This window comes from Barbus barbus (assembly GCF_936440315.1).
Source record: "Barbus barbus genome assembly, chromosome: 28".
NCBI lineage: Eukaryota > Metazoa > Chordata > Actinopteri > Cypriniformes > Cyprinidae > Barbus > Barbus barbus.
The window spans coordinates 14,922,652-14,935,025 of record NC_136756.1 but is presented as its reverse complement, the minus strand read 5'-3'; the positions used below and the strand labels follow the sequence as shown (position 1 = coordinate 14,935,025).

Here is a 12,374-nt window from a genome sequence, read left to right as displayed (position 1 = left end):
TGTAAACAAATTCATACTCCTTCAAGCAGAAACCAAAAATTCACACCAAACATTTTTTCACATGCTTCCAAGATACTGAAGATGCTACATTGCGGACTGATTTAGGATATCTTGAACGGTGATTTAATGGCAATTTATTAAAGTTACAGTAAAAAAGAACACTTTTTTTTTTTATCTTTAAAGAGCAGCTTCCAAACACTTCATAAAAAATTACATACACAGAACAAGACAGTCTGAGATATGTGATTAATTTCATGAATTTACAATACACTATGGAGAGCAGAAAATTAAAACTATCAGAGTTCTCCTGTCTCTGTGCTTCTAATGTGTGCGGTGGGTGACTGGGTGGGTGACTGACTGTGTGAGTTCAGTGAGTGTGGAGGGGGAGAGAGAGAGAGAGAGAGAGAGAGGGTCTGTTTAAACTTCTCAATAAAATCCTTAAAAAATGCTTATAAAGCATTAAAGGTTTTGATAACACTTTATAATTAAGTCTCTTTTGTTAACAGTAGGGAATGCATTAATTAACATGAACTAACAATGAAAAATATATTTTTTACAGCATGTTAATTCTTCATTGATAGTATGAACTTACAATGAACAAAATATTTTTAATATTAGAAAAATAGTCATGTTCAAAAGATAAAACTTTAAAATGTAATAATATATTAACACATTTTGGAATTGATTTTGATCAACATTAAATGGTATATATTTATTAATGATGTAAATTAACAACAGTTAAATAATGTTGTTTTTAACATTGGTTAATTCACAAATAACATTAAATATTAACAATATATGTTTTACTTTATTCATTTGTGTTAGAATAAATTATTCATGTTAGTTAATGGAAAAATAAATCATTAAAAAATGCTTATAAATCATTAAAACCTTTGGTAACTATAATAATTTCTCATTTGTTAGCATTAGTAAATGCATTAACTAACATCAACTACCAATGAAAAATATATTTTCACAGAATTTAAAGTTTTATATGTTGTTCTGTGTGTGTGTGTTTCACAGAGTTGATGGTTTGGAATAACCCTTTAATTGCCGTATCCCTTAAAACCAAACTGCCAGAGGGTTACTGTAATGTGTGTGCTCGCTGGGCACCGTTTTATCGATGCCACCGGGATGGCGTATGCTGACGGCTTGGGCCCGTCATCGCTGCTCGCAGCTATATTGTAATATTGTTTTCATTTTTTGCAAAAATAAATTTGTCAGATGTCATTTGGTGTAAGGTTAATAATATTGAGTTTAATAAAACTTTTGTAAAAAATACAAGTAGATATATGATCAAATTAAGCGAATGTAAGCACTTAATATACTGTGTATAAAAGAAACATAACAGATGTTTATCTATTTAGTAAGCTAATCATGAGATTTGAAGTGATTGCACGTATCATACCTTTTCTTAAGACTTCACAGGAAATTGTATACTTTCACCATTTTTCCTTAGCCTATGTGTTCACATCATGCCCATAAATAAAGAAAAGTTTTGTCTGGTCTGGCTTATATGCTTTTTTTTTTTTTTTGATAAATACTTTTTTATTTATTTTGCGGAAAGGAGTGGGAACTCTGATGTCGTTAATGACTGACACAGAATAGCATAGCTCACACAATTACACTAAAAAACCATAGAGGTTTCATACTGTAGCTTTAAAATGGGAAGTTTCTGTAATACGACCTCTGAAGTGAGTGAATTCACCTGCAACCCAAACAGCGTTTCCATCACAAACAACATTGTATTTTAGAGTCTAGCAGTTCAAGGTTATTGGGTCAGGTGACTCAATCACCTCAACTGGTTGGGAAATGCCCCTGCTAAGATTTTGACAGGGTCATTCAAGGAAAACGTGATCAGTTTCATGACTTCCTGGATGTGTCAGAGCAGGAATATATGTATGTGGGAGAGGGAAAAAATGGGTTTATGTGAATAAGCCAAGTGCCAAAGTCCTTCAAGCACTGATCCAAACTTGAAACATTTACTACAGCTGGTAGACAGAGGACTTGAGCTGCTGGGGATAAAGTTTAACATGAGCACTGGTGCATACACTGTATCTACGAGCTTATCGCTGAAAGCTTACATGAAAGTCTCCTTTAGTCCTGCACTGGACCACTCATCACTCCCAAGTCAGCTGCAGATTCTAGGGGATTTACCGGTGAATATTTGTTCAAACTCTAATCCTTTAAAGCTTCATTTATCTTGTCATGAAGAGTTGTGATATGTTGGTGTAAGGATTAGCTTTTCTTTTTTCTCTCCCTGTCTGATGTCTGTAAACCAGATTGGACAGTGACCCAGATCTTTGATCCTGCACTCTACCCATCCAAAATGTTGTTTTTTAGGGTCAGAAGACTCATTGAAACACTTGATAAATGTGGAAAGAGGAGGGGTTGACAACTATCATAGTAAATCAAACAATATTCTTACATGTATGATCCTTTTACTTTAAGTACGAATCCCAGTTTATCATTTCATGGAGACCTTTACTCAGTTGGTTGGTGAAAAAAGTACCCAGATGACCTACTACGTCAGCGAGATTGTGATTTTGGATGCAGCCAGTGAGTATTTTGATGTTTTATGTATTGGCCTCATTCAAATCCAGTGTAAGTGCTTCACTGTAACCCTTTTTTATATAGAAAATGTAGAAATACATTTTTATTGTAATCAACATTATGCCACAATTGCTGCCAACTGAGTATAACTCATACTGAGCACAGAATATTCCCTGATGTAATAATAAAAATGTTTGGATAGCTCAACAGAACTACAGTTTACATGTTTTGAAAAATCAACCTGCAAACTGGTTTGTTGGTTGTTACACATCTGTACTGGTGTATGGGATAGGTGAAAGTATTCTTCAAAGTTAAGCCTTAAATCACTGTTTTGTTACTGAAAATGGCTTGTATTCTCAGTTGAGTTTGTTGAAAGCGAGGTTAAAAATCCTAACAATTCATCTGTTATGCAACACGAGTACCTGACATATTTTGCAACATGATGGTGCCATATTCACACAATAGCACTCTTTCTCGTCAATCTTGCCAAACAAAGGCCACTGTTTCTCAACAGTTCAGATATCATTAGCCTGAACTCTGCTGGTGTTTTTACTGTTGGACAGTATTCTGGAGAACAGCACATAGGTGCAAACACAGCTCTCAGATGCACCATGCCAGGACCTCTTATCAGGATTTCCTCTGTGGGAGCTGAAAGCATGTGTTAACACGAGAGAGAGGCGGGGGGACGTGGGAGCTCTAGGCTGGGACAGGCAGTGTTGTATGAGAGTGAGGCTCAAGTACAGACCCAACTGGCGAATTTAACCACACATGAAAGGAGACAGCAGCATTTAGAACTTGGCTTTGTCTGGGTGGCTTATCGGAAACATAAATTATGTCAAACTACAGGCAAAACGCTGACTCAGAATATTTCCAGAATAAAAAAAATGAATCAGAAAGCATTGTTGGCTAGCTTTCAAACTCACTGAGACAAGTTTTTCTCTCCCTGTCTGATGTATGTGAACCTATTAAGCACTGACCCAGAATTTTGATCCCACTCTAAAAAGGTATTTTCAGTAGCTTTAGGGTCAGACGGTTCATTTAAACAGCGCTGATAAAAGTGGACAGCTACATTCTCACACTTATTTAAAAATTCACTCTGATCTTGCGTCCAGTATCAGCACAAAAAACCCATAGCATTCCTTTCCACATCATGCCACTACCTCTAGGCGTTTTATCAGTGCATACTGCAGCCTTGATTTCTGTTTTGTGAATTGCAATTTTGTTGCTTTAATCTCCTCAGACGTTTAATGAAATAAACTGCTTAAACTTTGGGGATTGCATTTTGGCAGAACATCAAGACTCTATAGATTATTACACACACACACACGTAAGAAATAGCAACCTATTGTGTTGACTTCATTCCCCCCTGCATAGTATAGCCAAATGTGTTCTAACTTACCCTCCATTTTTTAGAAGTGGGTCAAATATATGCTTTAAACTGGAGTTCTTAAAACTTGTATAGTATGAACAATGCAGAAAGCACCTCATCTTTGTGTGTGCCAGAAGTGGAATGTGTGTGTTATTCCAGGGTATGGCAGATCTCTCGATGTTATGATGATATAAACACCTCAGAAAAGAAATTTAATCAAGCATCTGGTTTGAATTTCATAAAAAAAAAAAAATCCAGATTGGTTAATGAGATTAGATCGAGTTGTACAGTGTAAGTGCTTATATTGATGTTTCATGAGCTGTACGAGGAGCATGATTTTAATATCTGTTTTTATGGCATAAAATAATAAAATATCAGGTTGCTACAACTGTCCTGATATTGTAATGAAGAAAAAACATTTCAATTCCTGAAAAAAAATCTTAGTTGCAGTTTGGCAAAATCTTTTATTTTTAATTATAAATAAGTTAATATTTTAAGAACCTGCTTTGACTGTGTCATTGCTTATTAATATTTTAAAATGCTAAATCAAAATAATGTGGTGCACCAACAAGCAGAAACATGATGTGGGGAAAAAAACATGATGTTGAAAGAAATGATGCCTTCTAGGTCAATACGTCTCTTAAAGGGATAGTTTGCCCAAAAATGAAAACTCTGTTAATAATTACTCACCCTGATGTTGTTCCAAAGTGTAAGCCCTTTGATCATCTTCGGAACACAAATTAAGATATTTTTGATGAAATCCGAGAGCTTTTTGACCCAGTGCACAAAAAGTATCCTTTATAGCTTCATAAAATTAATGTTGAACCACTGATGTCACATGGACTGTTTTAACGATGTCCTTACTACCTTTGAACGTGTCAGTTGCATTGCTTTCTATGCAGGCTCAGAAAGCTCTTGGATTTAATCAAAAATATATTTTAATTTGTATATTAATAAAAAATTTCTCAATTTATTTATTGATATCAATTTGTGTTTCAAAGATGAACTAACGTCCTATGGGTTTGAAATGACATGAGGGTGAGAAATTAATGGCAGAATTTTCATTTTTGGGTGAACTATCCCTTTAAAATTTTAGATAATTTTGAGTCTGAGGATTCAAGACTAAAATGTCATGTGGTGCAACTCCCCAAAAAACATAATAAGTTGTAAATTATTTATCATTTTTGTAAAAAAAAAAAACAGTTTTGAAAAAAATAATTAAAACTTAATGCGTTGATAATGATTAAGGTGTGTTCACCGACATTCAAAATGTTATCAAAATGTTTTTTGCTTTATGATACATATGAACATAATATACTGTAACTGTAAACATAAATTGAAAACCACATGACACCAACATAAATACAAATAATACATTTCTAATAACTTGGCTTATGTGTTTTGAACTAAATGTTTTCTTTTCTTTATCTATATATATATTTAATGAACTTGAACTTGTCTACGTGCACATGTTGGAAGTCTCACTCAGAGACCAGGGCACATTCCACAGTTCCTGCTGGGCATTGTCTCCAATATAGCATCTCTGCCTCACGCATGAGGAATCACCGCTGTGCTGCCATCCCTGGGAGAGAGACACGGGGTCACTGATGGGAAAACGTTTAGCCTGCTGTTTCTTTGCAAAAGTCCTAAACATTTTATAATATGTTGTAAACCATCAAGAAAAGAAAAAAAACAAGAGCACCTTGTCAGAACTGTGTTTTCCTCTCAGTCCAAAGGAAGACATTAAGATAATTTTCAAATATGCATATCACAATATAACAGCTCATTGGAAATTCTTCAAATCTTAACATATTTAGCTTTTTGAACTAAATGTTGATTTCATGTAAATTAAGTATTTAGAATTTTTTTCTGTAAGTGGGTAAAAGGTGAGCACTGTAAATGAAAGACGAAACATCCCGAAGTTTAAAGCATCTATAAATGCTCATAATTCTGCCTGAAAGCGCCACAACGTTGCCCACGGCATTTTTCTCGGCCTTTAACGCCCATGTTAATGAACAGCAATTTCCTCCAAAGAATGTTTAGGGACACTAAGCAGTCCATCTGCAATCATATCCCACAGTAAGTAAACAGCATCACCTAGGGAAGAACATGATTTTGCTTTTTGTATCAGATTAGGGTGGTTTGGCTTGTTTGTTTTTATTTAATGTTCATTAACGTGCAACATCAAGATCTTATGTCAGTTTATGATGTTTGAGACAAATAGACTTTCATTAAATAAATGTCATTAACCATTTCTGGCAATTTATTTTAATATACAGTACACTATACTGTTCAAATTTTTGGGGTCATTTAGGATTACAAAAACAATAATATTTTGAAATATTATTACAATTTAAAACAACTGTTTTTTATTTTAAAGTGTGATTTATTCCTGTGATGGCAAAATTGAATTTTCATCAGTCATAATGGTGTAGTTATGCTAACTAACTAGCTAACATTAGTATTTCTTTAGGAAATTAGTGTTGATTGTTGCAATTCATTTCATGCATGTCTTCCGTCTTTCCATCGCAGGGTTTGTCACAGATTCCTCATTCCCTCTCCAAAAAGAGGAGAGACAGGGTCCCCCACCCTCAGGACACATTCAAACCTCACGCACTGCCAAAAGATGAGCCACAGCTCAACACCCAACTCAGGAACAGCTCCGGGGGTGCAGGTCCACCGCGCTGTGGCGTCCCAGACTACCCCGACCAGAGAGAGGTGCATCGAAGTAGGCACCCCCGACAGAAACGCTTTGTGATTTTTGGAGGACGCTGGCCAAAAACTGACCTCACTTACAAGTAAGGTGTATAAGGAGAACAAGATCATTCATTTTAATTCTAATTAATATATCCACCATTTTCCTAACGAGCCTACTGCATTTTAAATTATGGGAGGGACTTCCAGTTTGGGAAGTTCCACTCAAAAAGACTTATTTCAAATCATTAAATTGTTCTACATATAATCCGTATTTGTCATTTTGACTGAATGAGATTAGAAATGTCCCCCGTGTTCTATTTTATGCTTGGTATTTTAATGTGACATAATAATATGAATATCTATGGCATGAGCTCTTTTCAGTCGGCTGCATTATTTTCCTCCTGATTATTTAGTTTTTCCTTTGTAATCTGCTGTAACAATATGAAAAAAGGCAACATATTGTTGTAACTGTGCATTTGTTGTCTGTTCTCATGATTACATTTTCAATATGTCTCAAGAATAATTCACTAGAATCTCATTTTTCTCCCCAAATCCACATCTCTTTCCAGGTTTGATATATAATTATATTATATTAGCTTAGAAATAAACTATGTAACCAAGTAAAATAAAAATAAGTAACTGAAAGTGTCTAGTTACAATGGTTGATTTCCACTTGAAATTATTTTATGGTATAGGCTATATTATTATATGGAGTTGGCTAACAAATAAGTTCTTTAACAGCATTTTTCATTTGCTGTCATTTTTTTTAGTTAAAACAAGCTCAAGATCTTTTCAGTGGCACAGAGCCTGTCTGTTTTCATCGTAACAAAAGGATAGTTTTTGTCCTTATTCAATATCTGAATAAATGATAATGTTTGTGTGCTGATAGCACTTTCTATCTCTGTTCTGATCGTGCTTATACAGCAGGCAGTTTATGTGGAGGAATGCAGGAGCTTTATAGTCAGACCTATGAGGGAGAAAAGGGCCGTCTCTGAGAGAGTAGTAATCAGCTACATTTGTACAGGAATCTATTCATAGGCAACACAGTGTGGATGCATCTGTTTGAAGATGTAGGATACACACTTTTCTTTCTGTGGTGTTGTTGCTCTCGATTGTTCTTTGTGTAACATTATCATGGCTGAATAGTACAAAGGCATGCATTGTAGATTAGAATGGGGAATAATAAGATAAACGAGATCTTTAAATTTTTTAACAGAACGTTTTTGTGTGTGTGTGTGTGTGTTTGTGTGTGTGTCCACACACACACACACAAACACACATACATACTGTATATCATGTACTTAACACTGTATTTTGTGTTATATTACCTTGGCATTCATTTACAGAAAACTAGTTTAAGCTGATGTGAAGGTGTTTCTGCAACGACTGAAGGATTTACAGCAAATCTGACATCTTTCTCTCTTCTCAGCCTCATAATCAATCTCACTATTTATTTTTTTTTCTCTTTTGGAAAGTCATTGAAACACTGTTGTGTTTTTCCCCCCCAATGCAATTAAAGCAAATGGGAAAGCAAAAAGTATATTCATTGTAGTTTCCATTCACCACTCACTATAGAAGTGTAATCAACTATGACGAGTTCTGAGTTTGACTTCTGAGAACCTCGAGAATTGTGAAAAGGATCCATTTCACAAGCATTAGAAATAGTATTAAAAATCCTAAGCTTGAGGGGCTGAATCGAGACACATTCCTTAACACAGGTGTGTGGGCCTTCTGATAAAGCTTGGCTTCCTTTATTAAAATGTGCATTTCTAAATCATTTCAATCATTCAAGTAGAAACAGCCTGTTCCTCTTAACTTGAGCTATGTGGATTATTACTGTTGTTAAACATAAATATTTGAAGAATGCTTAATTAGGTGCTCACCTTTGTGCAAATGCATATAATAAAAAGTTAATCATGCCCAAATTGTAAGTGAAGATCCAGAACAGTCTGATACTTGTCTGAGGTTATATGATCCCTGTGGGGTGAGTTCTGCTCCTGTCAGAGAACTGGGTCATGAAGCAACACACATAATACCACCGAAACCACAGTTTCGTTATGCTCATAAAACAAACATTCAGAGCACATTATGAGATCATGTGACATGCTCACCAGACAGATGCCTATGGTGATGAATAATAAAGATGAATCACTGGTGGTCTCTGATGTGGGTTTGTGTCGGTTGGTGGTCCAGCAGTGAGAGGGCGGTGGTCTGTAACACAATGTGTGTATGCAAACGTGATCATGTGTGTTTTGTTGATAAACTTTGAGTACAACTGTGGCCATGTGTGTTCAGAATCCAGCGCTTCCCGTGGCAGATGAGTGAGGATAAAGTGAGGCGGGTTTTACGGGAAGCTCTCACGATTTGGAGTGACGTCACGCCCCTCACCTTTACTGAGGTCATCAACCAAGAGGCCGACATAGTCATTGACTTCACAAGGTAACAAAAAAATAAAATAATGTTTCAGTATGCCTAGGTGTAGCAGAGTGAAGCAGTTTAAAAGTGCTATAAGTCATTTTTGCTTTTGGTCAGCTGACAGTAGTCTGGTGAATTTCATAATGACACCTGAGTGCCATGCTTAATCATATTCTCAGTGATAGTTGTTTCTGAAATACCCTCTTCACAGGTGTATTTGTCATCCTTGATTAATTTATCCTGCAAACAACTGTCCAATAATACAAGTGTTACAAGATAAAGTGAGTACTAGTATGCAGTATAGTATGATAGTATAGTACAGCACAGTATAGTAAAGTACAATGCAACATAGTAAAGAATGGTACAATATAGTATACTACAGTAGAGTGCAATAAAATATAGTATAATGATGTTTAATATATACTATGGTATGTTGGAATGTTTTTTTATGTTTTTGAAAGAAGGCTCTTATGCTCACCAAGGCTAAATACAAATACAGTAATATTTTAAATATTATTAGTAACTGTTTTCTGTTTGAATATATTTTAAAATGTAATTTATTCCTGTAATGGCAAAGCTGAAATTTTATCAGTAATTATTCCAGTCTTCAGTCCATGTCACATGATCCTTCACATGATCTGGTGCTCAAGATACATTTGTGACCCTGGACCACAAACCCAGTCATAAGGGTCAGTTTTTTTAAATTGAGATTTATACATGTCGATTTATACATTATACATTTATACATACACAACATTGATTACCACAAAAAAAAAAAAAAAAATTGTGTAATTGTGCCCCGCCTCTCTCAAACGTATCGTTTTCTACAAAGCCCCTCCTTCTGACAAGCACAGTCTGCTCTAATTGGCCAACTGACCCAGTGAATTGTGATTGGCCCGAAAGGCGAACAGGGTCGCGTGACAGACACAGTGATGATGCTCGTATGTATTTGCAGTACACAAGCCGTGGTTAAGACGATTTCTGGTGGGCTGTACACTCCGCTGTGATGTGACCCTGTTCCCCTCACACACATATATACACACACACAAAAAGCGTTATGCGGATTTGAACAGGCAATAGCAAATACTTAAACTAATAACAAAACATACTTACAGTCGCTGATTCAGAAACACCAGATTGTCATAGCAAAGTCGGACCCCTTTTTTTAGAAATAGCCTTTGTGCATAGCCGGCCTTGTACTCTCCTAAGTTCACGAAACTGTCGTCCATAAAATGCGTTGCACAAATTTGAACATTTGGGTTGTGCTGTTCTGTTGTAAACAAATCTTAATCAATGATTTCTAATTGCATCTACTTTCAGAAGGCCAAATAAAGTGCTTTTGCTTTCGCATAGAAACAAACAGCATCTCCCTGACATGGCTGCTTCAACACTACAGCGGTTACTGAAACCACGCCTTCATTCTTTGCGTGGACATTTGGGCGGCATTACGCAAATGTTTCCACATCGTGACGTAGACATGTGGGGGCGTGTTTGAATGAGTCGTTTTAGCCCAGTCTGGATCAGCCTTCTCTTTTAGATAGAATAAATGCTTTTGTGGGAGGCTTTGAGCTTTGTAACTTTGCAGATCTTATACATGCACAAACAGCTACATAACACACTACAGAAAAGGAAAACAAGAAATCGCATCATATGACCCCTTTAAAATATACCACACATCAAATCATATCACATCATATCACATCACAGCCAATAGCTCTTAAGTCAGTCTGTTTTCTGCTATATTAATACTGGCAGAAAACAATTAACACTGTAAATTTAGTTCCAGTCATAAATATAAATGGGGAATCTAGTGCATAATTGTTTATTTTTATGCAATTGTCCTACTGTAATTCAAAGATCCCAGATAGCACACGTACAGTATGTCTGTGTTTCCCATATTAGGTACTGGCATGGTGATAATTTGCCCTTCGATGGTCCTGGTGGGATCCTGGCTCATGCTTTTTTCCCAAGGACACACCGGGAGGGAGACATTCATTTTGATTATGATGAGTCCTGGACGGTGGGCAATGAACTTGGTAAGTTGTAAAGATGTAAAGATACAACTTACTGCTTCACTGCCTGCCACTCACTTGGAAAGCTGTAAATCTCTGGTACAGATATCATGCATTGTTGAGAACGAATCAGTGAATGGGTTATAAATTTTAATTATTCAATATAAATTTGGATACGGATTTGGATCTCAATTTCAAACCCAGTTCACATCCATATAAGATTTGACAGATTAAACTGATTAGAGCGAATCATATCTGTTTTTATCATATAAATGCATGACATCATACAAAGTGTGTGTTATTTTATAAGGTTTATGCACCTTTTGAGTTCACGGTTAGATGTCATCAAAGATACGAGGCAAGATATCTGGTTTTCCATCCTCTCAGCCTCATTCCACAGTGACAGCTATTCAGCTGTTGAATGAGAAAGTCTCCTGGCATTGCGCTGATGCTTACATCATTACTACAGTAACCGATATAGATGCACCAGATGTTAACCCCGTCTGAACAAACAGATCAGAACAAACCAGCTGACAGGCATTCCTTAAAATCAGACATAAAAGTCAACTCATATTTGTCATCCTACAGGAACTGATCTTCTTCAGGTGGCAGCACATGAGTTTGGTCATGTACTGGGTCTACAGCATTCTCTGGAGCCTGGAGCCATAATGTCCCCATTTTACAGCTTTTCTTATCCTCTCCAGCTCAGTGAGGATGACAAGAAAGGGATTCAATACCTCTACGGCCCCCGGCCGCAAGCCCCGATCCAAATCCCTACAGAAACCAATGAGATTGTCACCAGTGCAGTGAGTCGCTGAACATTTAAACACTGACAAAATTACACACAATATTGATTACCACAAAAAAAAAAACAATTAAATGTTTAATTGTGTAATTTTTCTAACTTCTTTTTTTCCTCTCTTTGAAGAAAACCAGAGGCAATTCATATTTTATTTTTGTGGTAATCATTATTAATGTTACAATTATATTGTGTTATAGCTATTATTGTTTATCACGTTTAAAATGAGTTTATCTATGTATTCCCTTCATTCTCACTCTCATTATCCCATCTCCTCTTGCTGTCATTGTTTGTAGCCTGATGCTTGTCACGCAGACTTCGATGCTGTGTCTGTAATCCGTGGGGAATTGTTCTTCTTCAAGGCCAGCTATGCCTGGCGCATCAGGGAGGGCCGTCTGCAGGCGGGATACCCTGCCCTGGCCTCTCGACACTGGAGGGGCATTCCAGAGAAAATAGGCGCCGCCTATGAAGACAAAAAGGGCAATATCTGGTTCTTTGAAGGTGGGTGAGTTCAGCACCGGTGGCTGAC

At 36.3% G+C, this 12,374-nt stretch overlaps 1 protein-coding gene across 1 annotated transcript in view; it reads left to right on the top strand.

Moving 5' to 3' along the window:
- The window catches only part of LOC306848173 (stromelysin-3-like), a 64,016-nt gene that overhangs the window by 48,032 nt on the left and 3,610 nt on the right, over window positions 1-12,374 (top strand). Inside the window, exons 2-6 of the mRNA XM_079382559.1 lie at window positions 6,455-6,720; window positions 8,915-9,058; window positions 10,937-11,070; window positions 11,635-11,852; window positions 12,142-12,346. Coding sequence (XP_079238685.1) covers window positions 6,455-6,720; window positions 8,915-9,058; window positions 10,937-11,070; window positions 11,635-11,852; window positions 12,142-12,346 — 967 coding nt within the window. The remainder of the gene's footprint in view (window positions 1-6,454; window positions 6,721-8,914; window positions 9,059-10,936; window positions 11,071-11,634; window positions 11,853-12,141; window positions 12,347-12,374) is intronic.